This window comes from Frieseomelitta varia, unplaced genomic scaffold (genome assembly GCF_011392965.1).
Source record: "Frieseomelitta varia isolate USP_RPSP 00005682 unplaced genomic scaffold, Fvar_1.2 scaffold_790, whole genome shotgun sequence".
In the NCBI taxonomy this organism is placed as follows: Eukaryota; Metazoa; Arthropoda; class Insecta; order Hymenoptera; family Apidae; genus Frieseomelitta; species Frieseomelitta varia.
Window position 1 is genome coordinate 514,558 of NW_025110579.1, and position 22,858 is coordinate 537,415.

At 31.1% G+C, this 22,858-nt stretch overlaps 4 protein-coding genes and 1 long non-coding RNA gene across 8 annotated transcripts; 3 read left to right on the forward strand and 2 right to left on the reverse strand.

The window, feature by feature from the left end:
- Positions 1-302: 302 nt before the first annotated feature.
- On the forward strand, positions 303-17,919 carry LOC122535939 (28S ribosomal protein S9, mitochondrial-like). Of its 2 annotated transcripts, XM_043667881.1 has the most exons (11): positions 303-464; positions 578-704; positions 768-871; positions 1,097-1,270; positions 1,348-1,433; positions 1,517-1,592; positions 1,682-1,807; positions 1,891-1,933; positions 2,120-2,235; positions 16,583-16,745; positions 17,668-17,919. In XM_043667881.1, the coding sequence occupies exons 1-11, from the start codon at positions 363-365 to the stop codon at positions 17,757-17,759; spliced, it is 1,209 nt and encodes a 402-aa protein (XP_043523816.1). In that variant the 5' UTR covers positions 303-362; the 3' UTR covers positions 17,760-17,919. The 2 variants fall into 2 exon arrangements, with proteins under 2 accessions (XP_043523816.1, XP_043523815.1); XM_043667880.1 differs by lacking the exons at positions 303-464; positions 578-704; positions 768-871; ... (5 more) ...; positions 2,120-2,235; positions 17,668-17,919 and adding an exon at positions 12,401-15,837 and having other exon boundaries at positions 16,583-16,613.
- LOC122535940 (transient receptor potential channel pyrexia) lies at positions 4,176-10,028 on the forward strand. The gene is made up of 2 exons (XM_043667883.1): positions 4,176-4,488; positions 6,048-10,028. The coding sequence occupies exon 2, from the start codon at positions 6,100-6,102 to the stop codon at positions 9,010-9,012; it is 2,913 nt and encodes a 970-aa protein (XP_043523818.1). The 5' UTR covers positions 4,176-4,488; positions 6,048-6,099; the 3' UTR covers positions 9,013-10,028.
- LOC122535956 lies at positions 10,749-12,028 on the reverse strand. The gene is made up of 3 exons (XR_006308305.1): positions 11,313-12,028; positions 11,043-11,203; positions 10,749-10,952 (listed from the first exon to the last, which is right to left on the reverse strand). It is a non-coding gene; the product is annotated as an uncharacterized LOC122535956 (long non-coding RNA).
- Positions 17,920-17,958: 39 nt separating the features above from the next.
- LOC122535944 (probable arginine--tRNA ligase, mitochondrial) lies at positions 17,959-20,418 on the reverse strand. The gene is made up of 5 exons (XM_043667888.1): positions 20,291-20,418; positions 18,810-19,956; positions 18,606-18,733; positions 18,304-18,527; positions 17,959-18,197 (listed from the first exon to the last, which is right to left on the reverse strand). The coding sequence occupies exons 1-5, from the start codon at positions 20,324-20,326 to the stop codon at positions 18,047-18,049; spliced, it is 1,686 nt and encodes a 561-aa protein (XP_043523823.1). The 5' UTR covers positions 20,327-20,418; the 3' UTR covers positions 17,959-18,046.
- A 74-nt stretch (positions 20,419-20,492) lies between these two features.
- Positions 20,493-22,217, forward strand: LOC122535950 (DNA-binding protein RFXANK-like). Of its 3 annotated transcripts, none has more exons than XM_043667895.1 (6): positions 20,493-20,576; positions 20,985-21,286; positions 21,355-21,487; positions 21,556-21,776; positions 21,841-21,988; positions 22,051-22,217. In XM_043667895.1, exons 2-6 carry the CDS (start codon positions 20,996-20,998, stop codon positions 22,116-22,118), a joined length of 861 nt encoding a protein of 286 aa, XP_043523830.1. In that variant the 5' UTR covers positions 20,493-20,576; positions 20,985-20,995; the 3' UTR covers positions 22,119-22,217. The 3 variants fall into 3 exon arrangements, with proteins under 3 accessions (XP_043523830.1, XP_043523833.1, XP_043523831.1); XM_043667898.1 differs by lacking the exon at positions 20,493-20,576 and adding an exon at positions 20,673-20,756 and having other exon boundaries at positions 21,565-21,776; XM_043667896.1 differs by lacking the exon at positions 20,493-20,576 and adding an exon at positions 20,902-20,916.
- Positions 22,218-22,858: the final 641 nt, after the last annotated feature.

Genomic DNA, 22,858 nt, shown 5'->3' on the forward strand with positions numbered 1-22,858 from the left:
ATATATATATATAATATGTATTTAATAAAATATATATAATATGTATTTTTTAATAAAAATATATATAATATAATTATAAATTTTTTAAATTAAAAAGTTATTTGAAAAAAGTAACTCTAATATTCTATAATACCTATATGATATATATATAACTATAATACCTAATATGATATCGTGAAATATATATATATGTGAAACGTCTATTCGTCAATAACACATTAATAAAAAATAATCGTATATATACGTGATTTATAAAATGTAAAATAAAAAAAAAATACCACATTGTTATTAAATTTATATATTTATAAAGTATATAATAATAATTTGTTTAAAAAATCAATTGTAATCACTAACCAATAAAAATGACTGTGTTGATGTTTATACGTTTTACAAATATACGAAATTTAATAAATATCGATAATTTTGGTACTGTTAGAAGTGTATTAAATATTATACAACGTTCGGTAAATTAAAAATTCATTCAAATATTAATTCATTAATTCATTCCTGCATAACCTTACAAGTAACAGTAACTACATAATATAGATTTTAAGTAATATAGAATTTATGATTTCAGGATGTTATTTCTAAATCATATTCTACAGATGCCATTCAGCAAATTATTTCTGATAAGCCCGACAAATTTTCTGACAGAAAAATTAATAAAGCTATGAAAGTATATTTAGAACGATCCAAAGAATACAGTAAGTTATAAATATATTATAACATAAGTAATCCAGTAAGGTTCAAATGATTATTGGTTTTAGAAAAATTTATGGAAAAACAAATAGCTGAATATAATATTGGGAAACGACATTTAGCTAAAATCGTAGGCGAAGATCCTGATAACTTCACAGAAGCAGATATTGATGTAAGTTACACATTTATTATTATAATAATTAAAATGTTTCTCATAAATTATAGATATTATTAAAATTAAATATTTATACATTTTCTAATTAATGAAAATTAAACATATCAGATTATATTACAACATATACTATAAATAAGAAAAGATAATATTGATGTATTTTTAAATTTATTTATTTTTACATACTAATATTTCAATTTGTATAAGAATTATTACTTTTAATAGAGAGCAATAACTTACTTATTTCCATCTGGCTTATATGATAAACAAGCTAAACCTATGATGATTGACCCTATTAAAATGTATGAAACTAGGAAGGAAGCAGTATTTGATGAAGCTGGTAGACCACATCATTTTTTGTTTTACACTCTTAATCCTAAGTATTATGAAGTACTTCACGTAAGCATTCTTTTAATCTCTTGCTATATTGTACACAGGCATTGTGTTCTTTACTAAAAACCTATTTTTATATGTAGGAAATTGTAGGATCATTGAACCGTTTAGATAAAATAGAGGATCAAATGTTGGCAAAAAAAATCCAACCATCATCCCAGGATAAATTGTAAGTTGCAGCTATTTTGTATTTATATTTGTAATTCATTCTATATTAATAACTAATATTCATTCTTTTTCCTATTACTTTAGAGATATAGTTGAGTCACAATGGATGGGAAAATCAGAATTGGAAAAGATATTGTCTGAAAAAATTAAAGACAAAGATGTAATAAATAATATATAAATTTATATTATAATTTAATTTTATAAACATAATATTTTTTTAAATTCATTTAATTCATTAACTTGTTTCAGTATGAGTATTTTATAAAAAGTATGGATAGATTAATTCAGCATCCTGTATCAAAGCATGCAGAATCGTTTATCATGAAGTTTAGAAAAAAATTATTATTCATTAATCAGCACCTAATTTTTCCGAAAGTATGTATATTTTTTATATATCATATATCTTTTTTTTTCTCTTTTATTGAAAATTATAAATTTTATTTTTTATATATTTATAGCCTGAATATGACAATGATAATAGGCCTTTTATACTTGTCGAAAGTAAGTATAAAAAAACTTATTACTATTATTTTTGTTTTATAATTCTAATTATGTAGTTTAAAAATAATATTTCATTATTAGAATTATAGAAAAGTTATCTGCAAGCAGATTTTTTATTAATATTGAATTTATTGTTATATCTTTTGTTACTTTAATATATAACTTATTAAATTATGTCTTTTATAGAGTGTGCAAGAAAAAATGCAAGAGGTCAGGTTAAAGTAATAGGCAATGGATCTGGAAAAATTACTATTAATGGAAAAGATATCACATTATTTGATGACATACAATGTCGTGAACAGGTAAGTAATGATTTAAATAATTCCATTTTAAATTTCAAAATATTATTGTCAAAATTATATTATACGATTGCGATATTATACGATATCATTGAAATATTTTAAGATAAGAATATTGATAAAAAGAATTGCAATACATTATACGACTTGAATCAATTCGTATATAAAAATAGGTAAGTATTCTAAATAATTAATATAAATTAATATTGTTATATATATTTTGTATATATATAATCGGAGTAGATATTATATTGAAAAATATTAGACAAACTGATCAATTTATAATTTATTCAATTAATTTGTCTAAAATGACAATAATTATTTGACGCAAAAATATTTAACATAAGTTATTTTCTTAAAAAAAAATTATTGTCAATTTAATATCATTTTAAAAATAAAAATTGTAAAAATTATTTATTAAAGTTAGTTTAAATTTGATCTTGAAGTTATATTGAAAATTATGTTATAATTTATTATAAATAAAAGATAGTTCTTAAAACGGAATTAAAATAACTATTTCAAGAACAAATGACTTTTTAATGATCTTGAAATAATATATAGAACTTTCTTTCATTTATTGTTATTTCTAACATTTTATTTAAATTTAGATCAAAAGTTATGAGTTATTTAAGATACTTCAATTTACTTTTTAAATTTGAGTTTAAAAAAATAATTATTATTATATTATTTAATTTAGAAAGCATTAAGTAATTGTAGTTAAGCTTAAAAAAAATGATAAATTATTCTTAGGAATTTAAAAAAAAAGTATTGAGATGATGCATAATAACACTTCATTTAAGGCAAAAGTGTTATCAATTAAAAGGACTTATCGAAGAATAAGAAGAAATAAAATTCTTTTTTCTAATTTACTTTTCGAGATTATTTCAGAAAACTGCATTTGAAATGGTTTAAGAGTACGTACAAAGAAAAACTTGAGATTAAAAATACCAAATTTTCCGTTTTTCACAAGGTGAAGAATGTGTTCTTTCCCTTTCTTTTAAAAGAAATCTGCTTACATATCTGAGATTAAATTTTTTATTAAAATTGAAATACTCATCATTATATATAATAAACAAGATGAGAAAGTCTGTGAATGGAAATGAAACAAGGTCGTGCGAGGTGCTAATATCTTTTTGATCTACACTCCTGTCCATAAGTCACCAGACACTTGCTTATTTTGATCTAAACAGTTACTAGGATATACTTTTCCAAGATAAATTTTATTATACAATCTTGTTGTATGTACTCTATTTTATAATACTTGAAGACAAAACTGATATTTAACGTATATAGTCTGAATAATTTCAAAGTATATCAAAAGTGTGTATATATTTAAAAAATCGAATCGATGTATTTTGGGATGAATTAGACACAAGCCTTCAGTAATGTGTCCAAAATCAAAAGAAAGACTTATGGAAGAAATTAAAAGAAGCGTGGAAAGAAATTCATTCCGAAATATTGTTAAAATTAAACGGAAGTATGACACAGTTATTTCTGGCCTTCGTTTTGCACAAAGATATAAGATACTTTATATACAATTTGGTAAGATTTTTGACATATAAACAGTTTGACATGTAGAATATGACATGAATATAGAATTTGACATATGTCAAAAATTTTATCAAATTGTATATAAAGTATCTTATATCTTTGTGCAAATACGAAGGCCAGAAATAACTGTGTCATACTTCCGTTTAATTTTAACAATATTTCGGAATGAATTTCTTTCCACGCTTCTTTTAATTTCTTCCATAAGTCTTTCTTTTGATTTTGGACACATTACTGAAGGCTTGTGTCCAATTCATCCCAAAATACATCGATTTTTTAAATATATACACACTTTTGATATACTTTGAAATATTTATTCAGACTATATACGTTAAATATCAGTTTTGTCTTCAAGTATTATTAGAAAATAGTGTACATACAAGATTGTATAATAAAATTTATCTTGGAAAAGTATATCTGTGTTCTAGTAACTGTTTAGATCAAAATAAGCAAGTGTCCGGTGACTTATGGACGGGAGCGTATGTGATTTATCGCGGTCTCTCCGATTTCAGAGTAGACAATGCGTATAAGAAGCTCGATTCGAGTTCAGTATTAATCGAGTCGTCAGATAGAACGACAGGCTTATAATGTTGTAACTATAACACTGACACGTTGAATAGTACGAGTTGGCAGTTTGAAGAAATCAATTGCATTCACACGTGGAAAACATTGGTGATCAGTTTCCTCTTCGATGTTATTAAACTATCGGTAAAGAAATGAAATTGTTAATCATCATGTACCTTGCATCGAACATCGAAACGCGTTTGTGATGAAGACTCGGAGAATATTCTTTTTTTTTTTTTTTCTTAACATAAAAAGAAGTCATCCTATGAATTTTGAAAAAACAGTGAAATAGTTATATCTGAAACATTATATGTTGAAAGTGTACCGATTCAATTTCGAATGATGAACGTTGATAACGAAAAGTGTAAACGTTTAGAACATATGTATGTACAAGCAGGATTTAATTTTGAATATGTAACGAAATCTTTTTAATAACTTAATGACGAAATAAAATTACATTTAGTTATTAAAATTTGGTTTTGTCAGCATCTTTTGTTAAAAATATGATCGCTAAATTAAAAACAAATTTCTGAAGTTTTAAAGTTAAAAGTTCAAATTAATTTAGAATACGTCGAAAATTTATAATTAGACCATTCCCATAAACAATATAATGTTTGTAGAAAATTTGCAAAATTTTTATTTAGTTGTATTTAATTGTTAGAAGCACATCCTGGAGTCTAATGACGTAAGAGATAAAAAACGCGAAATATGTATGTGTAAACGTCATCCACATAGTTTTATCGTGCTTTCGAAATTCAATAAATATGTTGGGAATGTTCTTGTCTTCGATACTTGAAGGACTCGAACTGTATATAAATAATATCAGTTTAAAAGTAACGGTATGGCACTTCGCAGTCCTCAATCTATGTGCCCGATTTTCCAATTGACATTCGCGCCTCGCGTGATGCACAGTCAGACGTCATCAAAGATCATCTTGTACTTTGTTGGTAGTATTATTAAAATCAAATTTCGAAAAATATTTAGAAATTACACAAACTTTATCCATTAAACGGTTCCATTCGATTATGAAATTAATGAATTATTAATAACTTCTCCCGCTTGTACCTTGTTTGCATTTATAAGATTTTTGTGCATCTTTAAGTGCTGTAAGTTGCTTGATAACGTAATTGAAACAAATTGGGTTCGAAATCATGATATTAACTTTTGCTGCATGACACTCTACTTAAATTGAGTTCCCGGCGCATGTCCAGGAATATTAGTGAAAATATTTTTATAAAATAATAAAATAATGTCGTAAAAATTTACATAACGTTATTCGCGTTCCATAAACGAGATAAATCAATTTCCTTTTACATTAAACTAGGATATGCTGATCGATAAAATCAAAGGATGACTTTTAAATGTGATAAAATGCTGTTAAATCTACGAAATTCATATAGTTTACTAGAAATTTTAACAATAAAAAAGAAAACATAATATCACAAACGCTCCGAACCTCACACTCATTAAAAAGATCGAACTTCCCTTCTTTCAAGGATCCTCGGACGATCCGAATTGATGAATGACAATTTCCCAAATACATGTAAATTATGCGTTTGACAAATGAGGGCAAAATCAATCGATTGAGCAAAACTGCTTCGCATAATTTTCTACTCAACGCACGTTCACAAATCCCCATCGAGTTCATTCATGAATCAATACCTCACAGGTTCTTTTGCTACTCACGACAATGCTCTTTGTAGATCGATGATGTAAGCGTTAATATACGTAAAACGCTAACAGAGAAAAACGAAGATGAACCATTCGCAGACATCGAGCTCGCTACCGGCAAAAAAGAAAGTGCAAATGGAAAGGGTCGTCGATATGAAGGACGTGACTGTGTCAATTCCAAATACTTCGAAGCGTGTAACTATGACCTCTTTGCTCTTAACGCGATGGTTGACGTCGAAGAGCAGTCCACCTCGTGCGGAAACAGAGATAGATTGGTCCTCCGATGATCGGAGTTTGGAATACGGAACTCCGCCTCCCATTGAAGAGCCACACTGCTACTCTATGTGCGCTAGCGAAAGCTCATGCACGGAACTCTTTAATTGCATTAATTGCACCTTACAAGTGAACAAAGATATAATCAGGAATCTGCTAGTGGAGCACATGAGATACGTCGGCGGTCGATTGCAACTTCTCAGTGATCTGGAAGAGAATAAAATGGATCTGAAGAATCCCAAGTATTTAGCAAAGTACCTAAAGCAACACGAAATAAACGCCTTGCTACTTCACGCTAGTTTCCTTGGTCAAGTAGATACGATCACCGAATTGCACAAGTGCGGAGCAGATTTGAATCATTCGGAACAAGGAAAAGGCCTAACTCCGTTACATTTGTGCGCGTTCAGCAACTCGTTAGAGGGCGTACAATATTTACTCGCTAACGGGGCCAACATCCATTTGGAACGAATTCACACGCCTTTTCATTACGCTGCTTTTGGAAATGCTTTTAAAGTAGCACAATATTTCCTCCAGTTGGACGTGAGCCAGAAATCTCCTTGCGGAGAAGAGACAGTGTTGCACACCGCGGCCAAGTCGAAGGCTTACAACGTGTTGAAATTGCTGGCGCCTCATAATCATACTTTGGATAATTTAGACTGCAATGGATATGCCGCTATACACCACATAGCGGACAAAGGAGACTCGGCTTGCTTGATGGTGCTACTAGATGCAGGTTGCAAGCTGGATCTGATGACCAAGAAGGGTGATACCGCTCTTCATCTCGCGGCGGAAGCTAGTTGCGTGGAAAATGTCGATTTGTTGGTAGAACGAGGTGCAAACGTTCATTTGAAGAATCACAGAGATCAGACAGCCTTGCATATAGCTTCTCGTTCGCATTCTTTCGAATGCGTTGAAATATTGCTAAAGAAAGGTGGCTGCGATCCTAATATCGAAGACAGCGACGGAAGAACGCCTCTGCATCTCGCATTAGGTAGATCCCTGCTAGCTTACGATGTGACGGAATTGTTGATCACGTGGAAAACGAATATTAATAAGACCGATAAATACGGCTATACACCGCTTCATATTGCCGCGCTGAACGAATTATCTCAGTGTGTGGATGTCCTGATCCAGCACGGAGCGGATCTCAGCGCCAGAACGAAAGGTGGGACCAGCGCATTGTCCATTATCTTACGTAAAACACCGACTTCTTTGAACGTTTTCAAACAGAGACTAGATGCCTCGATAATGCTTCATCAGCACGACTTAGCCACCGGGGAGGTGGAGCTTCGTCTCGATTTTCATCCTTTGCTGACGCACCAGCAACAAGGTGAAATAAGATATCTCGGGACGTTCGTAAAGGAAGGATACAAAGAGATTCTGGAACATCCGCTCTGCCAGGCGTTCCTTCATCTAAAATGGCAGAAGATCCGAAAGTATTACGTAGGCAGGCTTGTCTTCTATCTGTTTTACGTTCTCATACTTACAGGATGGGTAATGACTGCGTTGGCGCATAACTGTTACAACGAATCGCACGGTCAATTAGACAACACTCAGCCACCATTATGTGCAAATACCACCGGTATCAATGGTTTTCTTTACAGACATCCAGCCTTGCTCGAGATGGAATGGTACGCATTGATGGTGCTGACGATTCTCGAAGCATTTCGCAAATTGACCAGCATCCCAACGTATCCCTCGGTCCGCCAATTCTTCACGCAGACCGAAAACATAGTCGAGTGGTGCGTGATCCTGAGCGTGTTCGCTACTTCCTTCATATACACAGGCAGAACATATACGTGGCAAAGTCACGTAGGTGCGTTCGCCGTTCTCTGCGGCTGGAGCAATCTTATGCTAATGATAGGACAATTACCAATATTCGGAGCGTACGTCGCGATGTTTACCAGCGTCCAAGCACAAGTATTCAAGCTTTTATTAGCGTACGCTTGCCTCTTGGTAGGCTTCACCGCAAGTTTCTGCGTGATCTTCCCACGCTCGAAATCGTTCAGCAGCCCTCACATCGGCCTGATTAAAGTCCTGGTCATGATGACCGGAGAGTTAAACTTCGAAGATTTGTTCTTCCCGCGAGAGGAGGATGGGAAATCGATCGACTCGACTTCTTGGATCCTGCTACAAGTTTCCGCACAATTGTCGTTCGTGTTGTTCCTTCTATTCGTCACCATCGTGTTGATGAATCTGTTGATAGGGATCGCGGTTCATGATATAAAGGGGCTGCAAAAAACGGCGGGGCTCGCAAAACTCGTCCGCCAGACGAAGCTCATCTGCGACGTCGAGACGGCTCTTTTCCTCGGCTTGATGCCAAAACGACTAACAAAGTTTTTACGATGGACCGCGTTGCTGTTACCATCGCCCTTGAGAGCGGTTTTAACCGTTCGTCCCTTAAATCCGAGAGAGAGCAGGCTACCCCGCGATTTATTAACCGCCGCGCATAAAATCGCGAAGGACAGGAAGAATATATGTGGAACATTGTACAGCAGAAAGAGCAACGCTACCACGTACACGTATCTGAAAAGCGAGCCGTACTCGACTTTTCGTCGACTTTCACCGGACGAGAACGTTTCTGTCAATGATTATTCGATCAAAGAGGAATTGTCAGAGTTAAAGAAGATCTGCGAGAGGAACCATCAGCTCCTTCGAGATGTCATGATGGTGTTGGTGAACGACAAACGCGTCGTTAACGAGGAAGAGGATGAGAATAATTAAGTTCTTACGCTGAGAATTCTTGCAATCTTAATGGCAAAGATAGTATATCGTGCGAATGATCTAAAGAAGTTCGGACCAGTGAATCGACCGTAGAGATTCTGATATACGAATGCAAGAGAATTTTAAGCGCAGCCTTCGTGCCATTTTATAATATACAGAAGTTTTTTTTTTCAGTCTTGAGAATTCGATTATGAAAGATGACAATTAACGTGATTTTTAATAATCCCATCAATCTGTATCGTCAGTCGAGGCGTCTTTAGGATATTATAAAGTGTGATGTAATCTAACAAAGAGAAAAAAATATGACATGGAAAATCCGAACGATTAAAACGAACGTGTATAATTTGCCTTGAGGATCGTTGATCAAACATATGTTTGAAATGTTTTTAAAGCAATATTCTACGATATATTGCTACTACTTTTATTTCTATGTTTCCTCTTCTTTTTTTTTTTTTACTGAATTTTTATAATTCTCGTAATTAGTGATTTTCAATTTTTCGTGCATCAGGAATGCAACGAATGTCTTTAAGAATTTGTGACAAAAGTTACAAAAAAAGCTTGACACGAAATATTTAAATAAAGATTTGATAACAATATTTTGATGTACAGGTTTGTACTCAATATTTATAAAATATTGTATTACAATATATTAAGGCATCAAATTCCGTCTATGGTATGAATAAGATTATATAGAAAGACGTAGAAATAAGTAGAAATGTAAATAAGCAGAATACAACGAGATATTTTAATATTTAACGAATATTCTAATTGTATAGAAAAGTTGTAAATACTATGTAACATATATTTTAACTTTTATGAGATCTTAATTTGTTACTTAATTGTTAACATATAAATAAACTAATTTTGAGATATGTACATTTTTCCAACGTAAGGAGAAATCTTTTTACAATAATATCCAGGAAAGAAATTTAAGAAATCTGTGCGATAAATAATTAGGAATTATTTATGCCTTAATATGCATTTGAAAGGAATAAATAAAAATATTTTCCAGAAGATACTATTTATGCATCAGTAGAAGTGACATTTCAAATAGTTTTTTATTAATCTTTTTTTTTTTTGTAAAATCAGTACTTTAAAAATCTATGTACTTTTTTTTAAATTACTTTTAATATTTGAGAAAAGCTTTATCAACAATATTGTATTTAATTTTGTCCATCATATATAATAGAATGATATAGACATTATGATATTATAATGACAATTATAATAGTGATTTAAAGTATATTCTTTTTGATGTGAATCATAGTGTCTTATATCATATTTCAATCTATCAGTTTACGACTTTGGACATAAATATAATTGCTTGCCAATGTTTGGAATTTGTAATAGCATTCAGTTGTGATAATGAGTGAGTCACTACAAAAAGTAGCAATTGATTATTGAGATTTAAATTTTTAATTTTATTCGTTTACATATTATAATTAATAATAACTATTTAAAATACTTCTACTATATTAAAAAAATATCTTCTTTGTAATAATATCATAATCGTACTGATCAATTGAAGAATGAAATATTATATTTCCTTTAATGAATAAATAAATAAATATTTTTACTTTTGAAGACAAAATATTGTAATCCTATTTTGTCTATCGAGCAGTTTTCAAAAAATACATTGTTGCCCAATATTTCGCAAAATGTGCAAGTATCAGACAAGAGAAAATTTTCAAACAAAGATAGAATGTAAATTGTATTTTTATTTCATGTATTATATTTATCCCAAGATGATCCTTATGATATTTTAATCATATCATTCGCATAATGATTTCTTTTAATGGAATTTTTTTACGATGAAAACAATTGTCATACCTTCTTCTGTCGGTGCTTTCAACGTGACAATGATATTCAACATTTTTAATTTAGCTGTTTGGTAATACTGTTGGAAGCAATATCTCAACTTTCAACTCTTTATTTTCATTCTGAAACAGAGAAGAAAAAAATTAAAAAAATTGTGTTTGTTTAATCAATAGTGGGAAGTGCTTTTTTGAAATGACCATTAACCACTTTACCTGTGAAAACATTTAACAATCGTTTCTAGGAATTTCACTGGCAATTAATCTTTCAGCGATTCTAAGTGTGCTTCTTACAAAGTTCTTGCAATTATCTTTCCGATATATTAGCTTCATCAAACGTAATTAATTTTAAATGTGATGTAGAATATTCACATTAACTGAAAAAAAAATTTTCATACAAAGCAATAATTCTAAAATTTTCCAATATACTGTTAATGCTTAGTCATGTAAAATTTATAAAATATTCGATAACACGAGAACACTTACTTAACTGATAATGAGCATTCCAAAAATGTAAGCATTAATTATTCCTTTTATATTGGCTTTCCACTTGATCGATCGATAAATTTATAACTAGAAAACAGCATCTTTGCATAAGAACTATAAATCATATATCTTATTTTGTTTTTTTTTTTTTTTTCTTTTTGTCTATGTATTAAATTACACACTTTTTTTTTTGCTGCAGGCGATAAACCTACTTTGATCTTTTTGGTTTATTCAAATTTATCCATTGATATTCATGTGATGTTCAAGAACTGCTTGAAAAAACCGGTTTCAATTTGTTTCCATTCGAAATTCAGAATGTAAACGACTGATATATACAATCCATGATAGAATACTATTGTTGGTCACGATGAGATCGAACAAGGACGCTGAGTTTCACGTCCGTGAGTGTATCTAGATTTTACGGGAACATCTTAAAGAACGACGAATCTGTGAAAAGACTCACAGACTCGCGTGGACTTCTGCAACGTTTAGTTTCAGCTTTGGAGATCGGTAGGCAAGATCGCGTTCAAGGATTTACAACACCGGCTTTCTCCTTATTAATTGCGAAAGTGTTCGAATAGATTACCGATGAAATTTAATACTTTTTTTTTCCGATCGTTCGAAAATGAAATCCCGAGATTATCGTCTAAAAAATTCTTGCCACAGTGTGTTTCAGTGAATTTTTTTTTTTTTTTTTTGTTGTGAATGATTCTATATCTACAAAAAAAATGGAAGAACGAGAAGTTGCAAAATTAAATAAAAATTAAATGAACTATTACAAAATACAAAATACGAAGCTAGAAGATTTTGTAAACTAAAAACAATGAGACAACAGTATTGATGTAATGAGAACGTCTAATTAAATTGAAAGAGCTACATTGAAGAACGTCTAATTAAATTGAAAGAACCACATTGAAGAACGTCTAATTAAATTGAAAGAACTACATTGATGATATGATGAGAAATACAATGACAAGTGAAATGCAAAAGAAAAAAAAAAAAGACACGACAGAAGAAGAAGATGTAACGAAATCGTGAAGAAAGATACAAAATTAAATCTAACGATATTCGTAATTAAAATATCTGAAAATATTTAACGAAATTCGAAGGAAAGAAAAAAGAAGAAAGAAAGTTGTTTATCGCAAGTTGTTAATCTAGTTCGATGTGACCCCTATCCCGTTTAGTTTTTAAGTTCAAGGTCTCTATTCGAAGAAGTACCAGCTACTCCTCCGACGGAAGCATGTCTTTTCCTCTGAACTTATATATAGAATGAATCCATACGAGTCGACTAATATAAGTCACTCGGGCGAGTGACACCGGTAGTCGCGTGTGCTCCAATGACGAGAGCATTCTCTTAAAGTGATCTAAATGACTTTGGGACGTGACGTGATAAACGAAGAAAAGAGTGAGGCCGAGGTATGACGATTGGAACGTTCTTTCGAGGTGATCCACGATAGTAGAGAGTGCCTTGTGTTACGTCGCAGTTTCTTCATCATCCTGTTCACGGGCGAAAAAAGGTTCCTTCTCGGGCGGATAATGGACGATAAACAGATGCACGAGAGCACCAGCGACATACCGAAGATTGATGTGCAACGTGCGACGATTACAGTTAGCAAGGAAAGACCACGGCGTTACTCGTTAACCAGTTTAAAAGATCGTCGTCTCTCGATTGATGAAAACGATCACCGGAGAACGGAGGAAACTGAGGCACACGAAAATGTCGACAAAGCGAGCCGCTGGAAAATGAAACCGTTGGCTAATCACGAAAGAAGCACCAGGCATTACTCTTTGACCAAATTGAAAAGTCGTCGTTCTTGTTTGAATTTCAACGAGGAGAGGAACAATCTGACGAAGACGGATATTAACGAAACTGCTAACGACAAAACGACTCAAACGTTAAGAGTTCCGTTACCTCGCCAAGGGAAAACGATACATTGTTCCTTGTCGAATTTGAACGACCCATCGAACGATCTCCTATCTACTAGATTGACTTCCTTTCGGTCCGTCAGGCATCGGCAATCGAGCACCTCGGAGAAAGCCGTGATCGATGACATTCCGAGGATTGAGTCCGCCAACGATCACGTGGAAATCGATGCCGGTACACCTCCGCCAGCGGATGAATCTCTCTTCTACGATAATCTCGACGTATTCAAGCAAGCACAGATCAACAGCAACGATCTTAGATCGATCATGTGGTCGATCTTCACCGCTGCCGAAATGAAGATACTGTACGAGCTAGAAAAATGCAATACGTTACCAGCGGTACCGCTAGGGGAGCGAATAAAGAATATAGCGTACATGTGGTCCTGTTACCGAGGTCTGGTGCATCTGTTATCGAAACTGGAACAATTAGACGCGAAACTCGATTACGTGGAGCCTTGTACAGGCATGAACGCCATTCTGGCTGCTTCGTTAAGCGGTAACGTAGCTTGTGTCGAGCATCTGATAAAGAGAGGCGTTGATATCAATTACAGGAATCCGATCAATCATTATACGCCTCTTCACTTCGCCGTCCTCGGAAATTCACCGGACGTGGCGCGAATACTTCTCGACAACGGTGCAAAGCCGAATGTGTATCTTTACCAAGAGACGGTCGAGCCAGTTTTGCATTGCGCAATCAGAGCAGGAGCTGTAGAAATAGTGAAATTATTGTTAGAACGAGGAGCGAGTGTAGTCGAGAAGAACCACATGGGCGAGACACCGCTCCACGTAGCTTGTTTCGTTCAGACGATAAAATGCGTGGAATTGCTTCTAGATTCAGCAGGTACGAACATAAATGCGGTGGACCGGGCTCACCGGACTCCTCTTCATTTCGCTGTAATGACCACTTATTCCTCGGCGAAGCTCGTTGAACTTCTGTTGAAGCATGGTGCCCTGGTGAATGCCGCGGACAAGACAGGTTTCACTCCTCTTCACGTGGCTGCCTTGAACGAACAATCTCACTGCGTCGACGTGCTGATTTGGGCCGGTGCAGACGTTAGCGCGACCACCAGTGCAGGGCTTTCCGCCTTGAACATTATACTTAGAAAAATACCAGAATCTCTTCAAGTCTTTCGACAGCGATTAGATGCCTCGATAACGCTTAGAAGGCCCGTTCCTCATAACAGAGAGTTCGAGATGAGGTTGCACTTCGATCTACTCTTCCCCAGCGGTAACCAATGCGAGACCAGCTTCATAAACACGTTTGTCCAGGAACGCCGTAAAGATCTCCTGTCGCATCCATTGGTAATGGCTTTTCTGCACTTGAAATGGGAGAAGATCAGAAAGTTTTATCTACTCAGGATTCTAGTTTACGCGATGACCGTCATCTGTATGACCACTTACGTGCTCACGGCGTTAGCTTACAAGTGCTACAACCACGACGAGGCGAGCAGCTCCAAGATTTGCAGCAACAAACGTATCTCTGGATTTCTGTTCAGACGACCGGTGATCGAAATCCAATGGTACCTCTTACTAATCTTCACTTGCATCTCCATTCCCAGGAAGATATTCGGTTTCATGGTGTACACGTCCGCGAAGCAGTACTTTTCCAACATCGATAACGTGCTGGATGGCATCGTGATAATCAGCGTTTTTGTCACGTCGTTCGTGTACACGGGACGTACGTACGATTGGCAAAATTACGTCGGAGCGTTCGCGATATTGTGCGCCTGGACAAATTTGATGCTGATGGTTGGCCAACTTCCAGCATTTGGCACGTACGTGGCGATGTTTACCCACATACAATTCGAATTTGCCAAGCTGTTGCTCGCTTATTCTGGGCTACTGATAGGATTCACTATCAGCTTCTGCGTGATTTTCGTCGGTGAACCATCCTTTGGCAATCCGTTCACGGGGCTCATTAAAGTATTGGCGATGATGGCCGGAGAATTGGACTTCGAGGGGTTGATCACGCAAATCGACGAAGGCCTAGACGGAAACCCCGAAGGGCCATTTGTTATTTATCATCCATTATCAGTGTGCTCTCAAATCCTCTTCACGCTGTTCATCGTATTCGTCACGGTGATCCTGATGAACTTGCTGGTTGGAATCGCTGTTCATGATATTCAAGGATTGAGGAACCATGCTGGTCTCACGAAGCTCGTACGCCAGACAAAATTGATCCTGTTCACGGAGATGGTGTTGCATAACAGCTCGATTCCGTACGCTTTCCGGAAATGGATGTCCGATCACAAGATCAACGTGGAAAACAGGAAAAGGGTCTTAGTGGTGAAACCGTTGAATCCTTTGGAAAAGAGGCTACCGAAGGACATTTTGAAGGCTGCTTACGAAATAGCACAGAAGAATATACCATTCATGGACGACGATAACATTAATCTGAGCGATCACGTGTTGAGGATGAGACAGCAGAGCGAAGAATACTTTGACTCGAATTTACAGCTAGTTATGGAGAATATGGTCAATAAGTTGGAGTCCTACGAGGACACTATCAAGTCGCTAAAGGAACAGCTGTCAGATAGTAATAAAATGCTGGAGAGTGTTGTGCAAAATCTGACGAAGCAAAAGAATAATTGAGATCAGCTAGGTACTGACTGAATTGAAATTACCGAAATGTAGTTTAATCTTTAAGAACTTGAGGACACACTCTAACTGCAATTAGTTAGTAAGTGACACGATTGTTGTGGGACGATTGCAAATGAAATGTATCTTTCAATTTCAACATAAATTTTCAATATAAATGATATAAGTTTAAATATCGCAACGAGTGACTTGTAGGGACACAAAACCGAAAGTGAAAAATGGAAATAGACAGAGGAAATGAGAATTTAGTAGACGAGACATTAATCGTATTAACTTCTGTTCTTTTTTTCGTACTTCTTAAAGAAATATTTATATCTATATTTTTGTAATTATCATCGTTGTAAGTCCGATGTCTATATTTTACAAGTATTTGATCTAATAAGAAAATCTAGCGACATTGTTCAAACCATGATATTTGTTCAAACATGTATGACATCCATCATGATTGTTCATAACATTTATTTTAAGGGAAAATTGTCAAGAATCAATTCTTTTTGCTAACGGACACATTTCACTGTAAGAAATTTTGAATTAATTAGGTAATTGAATTAGTATATTTTTTACATTCTAAGTTGTCTTGTAAAGCAAAACTTTCTATACAACCATAAAAAATCTTAAATTTGTACATTGTACAATTGTATATACAGCTATTGTATAATATTCAAGATGCTTGTTCTTACCTGGATAGAGAAATTTATAATATCAAGGTGATGTGAATTATTTTTAATTGAACTTATTTTGAATTACAGATTTTATTTCCATTAATTTTTACGGATATGTGTGATAAAGTTGATATTGAAGCTGAAGTTTTTGGTGGAGGGCCTACTGGACAAGCTGGCGCTATTCGATGGGGTATTGCACAGGGACTTCGAAGCTTTGTCGATCAAAAAATGATAGAAAAAATGAGAATTGGTAAGGAAAATCCAGTTTTATAATTATAATTTCTAAATATAAATTTATGTTATAAGAATATTATACATTATCGTGGATGTAAATTTCCCAAAGTACATATTCAATAATGCATAAATTCTGATCTTAGTCTATACTAACTTCTACATTTCGAAAAATGTGAATTATAGTGTAATTTTATTTTATTTACTTTAAATCGTAAGTAAAATAAAATTTATATTATTTATTTTAAATTTTCTTTACTTGCTTCTACTTTTAAGCAAACAAGTGAAGAGAAAAAAAGTTGCAATTTGTTTCTCAAAAGTATAATAGAAACTGCTTTGTAATTATAACTGCCTTCTATTAGAGTAATAGTGCATGTAATTTATAGTGACAACGAGGTCAGTCATTAAATTCGTTTAGCTATGATTATTTAATCAAACTCGAAAACATGTAGTTAATGCTTATAGGATATATATATAAACGTAATATTTACTATAATTATAAAACTTCTTTTTCGTTATTATACAATTGTAAGAAATATATCACATAAATCATAAAATTTCTAAATTATAAAATATGATAATGAAATTTCATGTACCTGCTTGTAATATACACTTTTATATCTTCTACAAATGACGGCAGAATGATACATTTTTAAATAAAATTAAACTTTTGCAGATAACACATTCAGCTCAACTTATCGCGTACAAAGAATGTAACTGAAAATTAATCGAATTCATATAACTGTGAATTCAATTATTTGATGTTTCGATAATCGAGACATCGATTGTTGGATGAAATGTCTCAAAACTGTTGGCGATTCTAAAATTAAATAAAAATTTATCTAATTCTATTATTCAGTTATCACTATCTATTTGTGTAATATATTATCTATTTTTATAGAACAACAAAAATATAATCCCTAAAAAATTACTTTTGTTAGCTGGTCTTCTAACACGTGACTGGAGAAAACGTGAAAGGAAGAAGTGGGGCCAAGAGGGAGCTCGCAGAAAATTTACATGGAAGAAACGTTAATTTCTTTTTTCATTTCTCCTACACTGCAATTAAATTTGAATAAATTTTTGTAAAATATCCATTAAACATTTCAAAATAGAATGCATGTTATTATAAAGTGGATATTCTGTAGAAAAAAATACCGCAAAGAGTAATTGATCAATAAAATTATTAATTAAAATTTTTCCTGAAAATTTATTATCTATAATATTTGAATATTATATAATGTACTCACACGTATACATGATATTTAAATATTATTATAACATATTACATTTTTATTTAGTATAAAATTTCTTTTTTTTTTCTTACATTTTTTCAAGAGGTGTTAAACCAAGTAATTTCATACCTTGAGCAAGAATAATTTTTGCTGTATGAAATAATAGTAGTCTTTGGTTCCCTAAATCCTTTGGTTCATTTTTTATAGTCAATTTATGCCAGGCCATATTGATAGCTTTACTAAAAAAATATGTATATAGGAAATAAATATCTAGAAAGGACTATATAAAGTTTAAAATTAAAAATTTGAACACATTCATTTAATATAATCATATATTATACTAACCATAAACGAAAAAGATAAATTGTTAATATACATGGTTCTAGTTCTTCATAAGATTTAAGCACAACTTCATCAAATTGGCTAATTAATAAAATTAACTGATCAACTTCTGGTTCTTTTAAAAGAGCTGAATCACATTCTGTTACTAATGTAGCATCAGATAATTCTTCCAAACTGCATAAACGACAATGTGCATATTGTAATTTTATCCCAGAATCACCTTTCATCTGGTATTAAAATATATTCTATCATTAAATATTTTTGAAATATTTCTTAAGAAAAATTAATTTATCTAAATAACTTACATTAAGCATTAAATCCCAATCAAACTTGTAATTGTTCATTCTATTTTGTTTTAAATCTTGAATAATTACACCAGAAACACCCAAAACATCAGATGATTCATCTAATTTATCTAATGGAATTTTAGTTGCTAAAATGATTTAAAATATAGATATGCTTTGTTTTCAATTATGTTCTATTTATAATTGCAGATAATACAAACTTACTCTTTGCTTCTAATTGTCTTTCTTTCATAATTTCTTTTGCTTTATTCAAAATATCTTCCAAAAATACTGCTGTACCTTTTCTTGTGCTCATACCATGTACTCTTCCAAATTTAACATGTTTTAATCTATCTGCCCAAGATAAATTCAATTTATGTAAAATTTGAATTAAATTATTAAAATGATCAGTTTGACCATTTTCTACAATATAATACATAGCATCAAATTTGTGTCTTTCAAATCTATCAATAGCAGCAGCAATATCTCGACTTATATACAGACTTGTACCATCACTTTTCATTATTGGAACATTTTTTTCTTCACTCACAGCTATTACTTTCCTATTGTTATTATCTAATTTTAATAACTGCATTTCTTCCATTTTGTTAATTATTTTATTTACTTTTTTAGCAGTATACATGGATTCCCACTCATATTGATCAAATATTACACTTAATCTTTTGTAAGTTTTTTCCAATTCCACGACAGTGAATTGCTTAATTTTTTCCCAATTCTTGTAAACTTCATTATCTTCAAATTCTAATTGCCGAAATATTTCTTTAGCATGTTCATGTATGTTTGGATTACTTTCAGCTAATTTATTAGCATCAACATAAGATGTATACAATGTTTTAATGGAATCTGTATGCATTTCTATATTATCAATATTTTTCATTTTCATTCCTATATAAATGTAACCAAACTGTGTACCCCAATCACCTAAATAATTTATCTTTGTAACTTGATTTTGTAAAAAACTATTTAGATTAGCAATACAATTTCCTATAATAGTAGAACGGAGATGTCCTATATGAAAAGGTTTAGCAATATTTGGTGAACTAAATTCCACTATAATATTCTTATTATTATTTATAAGTGGTGGTCTAACACCAAACAGATTATTTTCTAAAATCTGTTTTATATAGTTATCTCTTAACACATTAAAATACATGATGTTATTTTTAATTGCAACATTATCAAAATTACTCCTTAAATCATTTATGTTTTTAATTTTATTTGTCAAATCATAATGTTTTGATTTTAAAGGAAGTACAAAAGTATATGTATCAATCTCCTTTCTAAATGTGATATACAAATTAGACATAATTTTATGATGACATACATTGTCTATATGTAGTGGTTTTATAACCTAAAAGAAAATGAATTACATTTATTTTAATAATTTATTTTATATGTAGAAAATTTTTGAACATAATTTGTACAATATAAAATTTATAATAAATTTATAATAAATAAATGTATTATTATGTACTAGTTATGTTTAATTCGAAATTCAAATAACCGGCATATAAAAAAATAATTATTTAACCTACATATATAACATGTTACTAATTATTTAATTTAAAATAAATATAGTCAATATTACAAAATTTAAATTAGTTTTAAACTGTATGTATTCTCAAATTTCTTAGAATATTAAACATAACTATTAAAGGTGGTAACATTAAAATATTAAATATTACCTTTTTAAATATTACAGTTCTTATAAAATTACTCATATTTTTGTAGGATAGATTATTCAATCCATAAAGTTAACGTTTATTAAGATTAATACAAATATAATTTTCAAAAACTGCTTTAAAATATTCTGTGGAAAACCTTGTTCAGGTGTACAACATATATATTTAGATTGCTGTGATTCTATTCTTTTACACAAACATTTATGTATTGTTTAATTAAATTAAAATTTCTGTGAAACTATTTATATCCACTATTATTCAGTACGTTATAAGAATTACACAAATAATGGTATATGTCACATAATAATGAAATTATAACCTCTGTATGAAATTTGGACTGAATGAATCCTTTAAAAGATTCAAAGATTTTCAAAGTTTGTTTTTATGAATGCTTACATACATTCAATTATAGTAATCGGCTAAATAAATCGTTTATATATATTATTTTTACAGAAAAAAATTAAAAAAGGTAAAAAAATTTCATTTTTAGGATGTAATACAATGTGTTTAATCTGTATCATTTAAACAAAAACATTAAACCAAATTTTGTAAATGTAATTATTATTATTATTGTTATTATTATTTATATTTGTATTAAATTATTCTTCAAAAATCTATCCTACAAAAATGTATGATTTTAGTATTTTTATTTATTTATTATTGAATATAACTGTATTGAATGTAAATAAATTTATAGAATAAAAAAGTATGGAAAATCAAATTCACTCTGAATTAATTGTAAAAGAAGAAGAAGAAGAAGAAGAAGAAGAAGAAGAAGATGAAGAAGAGAAAGAACAAAAATGTGATACCTCTATTAATGAAACCAAAAGTATTGTACGTGATGGGGAATCAACAATTGGTATCAGACCAAGACCATTAATTTGTAAACCTGAAAATGTAAATATTGGGTGTAAGTCTGAACCCATAGAAACTAAATGGCATTGGGCTCCAGGAGCATGGCAAGATGCTACAAGAACCAGTGCTTTTCAACCATACAAGGTATATATAAGGTTTATACATATTTAAGACATATTATAAATACTTCTTTAACCCAATACTTTTTTTAGCCTCCTACTTTACTTACTAATTTACAAAGAGGTAATACACAAACAGAAATATCTCAACTTTATGGTGGAAGTGATATTACATTTCATACATTAGCTGGTCAAGGTGAACTTACACCTGAGCACATACATCCAAGTATGTTATTTTGAAAAAAAAAAGATAATACATATTGCAATTAATAATTATTAATAAATTATAATAAGATACTGTAGATACACCTGATGAAAAAAGTTTAACTGGTCTTATGTGGGCTGCAAGATATGGACAATTAGGCAGTGCAAGACAATTACTTAAAGCTGGTGCTAACAAAAATTACCGTGGCCTTAATGGAGAGACTGCTTTACATTTAGCAGCTGCTTATGGACATCATGACCTTGTAAAATTGTTATTAAACCATGGTGCAGATTCCAATGCAAGTGATGAGGTATATGTTATATATGATAGTTTTGTTAAATAAAAATTTAAAAATATTATTTTTAATAATAAAGGAAGGAAATACACCTTTGATGTATGGGGCACATGGAGATCATCCACATGTATGCTATGAATTATTATCCAAAGGTGCAGATATTACGCGTCGTAATATGCATAATATAAGTGCTTATCATATAGCAGTATTAAATAATTCATTAACTGGTAAGTAAAAATATTTCAAATACAGTATATGAAATATTTTAAAAATTATTAATTTTTTTCAGCTAAAGCAGTTATTGAAAATTATTTGATACAACAAGTGGTGAACATACCATCAGATATATTGCAATAAAATAATACCATATAAACAACGTAAATATATCTTAAAATTTTTATAGATTTTAAAAGTTTGTACAAATTAAACAGTAATATTTATATCCGAATACTTCAACAAATACTTTTTATTTTTAATTCTATTTATATAGTAAATGTTTCCTAGAAAATGCATATGAATGAAATTTGTATTCTGATACAAACGAAAACTCTTACAGAGAACTTGATTTATACTTATTTAATAAATATAGATTACATGAGAAATAAGCTTTTTGTTATTTATAAAAGTCCAAATTCAAATAAAAGTCTTTTAAAACCATATATGCGTATACAAATATTTATTTTCTCTTTTTGATTCGTAAAAATCTATTATTTTCTATTAAATATCTATTCCTGAAAATAAGAAAATATTTTTGCATTTTCAAGAATAAAAAAAATATCAAGACATTAGATGCCTCTAATAATATTATTAAAAAGAAAATAACAAAGATAAATGAATGCAAGTATAATAGTAAATTAATATTTTGTTAAAAACCTATAGATTATGTTTGTATTATTTCTTTGTAATTATAATGTCTACGTGTTTATGTGTATATTTGTCTTTACGAAAAAACACATTTATATATCTTGCATTTAGTAAATAAATTCCTGTTTTACTAAAAATTTTTGCAACTATACAAATTTTGTAAAGAAATAATTTGAAAATTTTAAATAAAACTAATATAATATAATTCTTGTACGTTAATAGTAAGTGTTCAT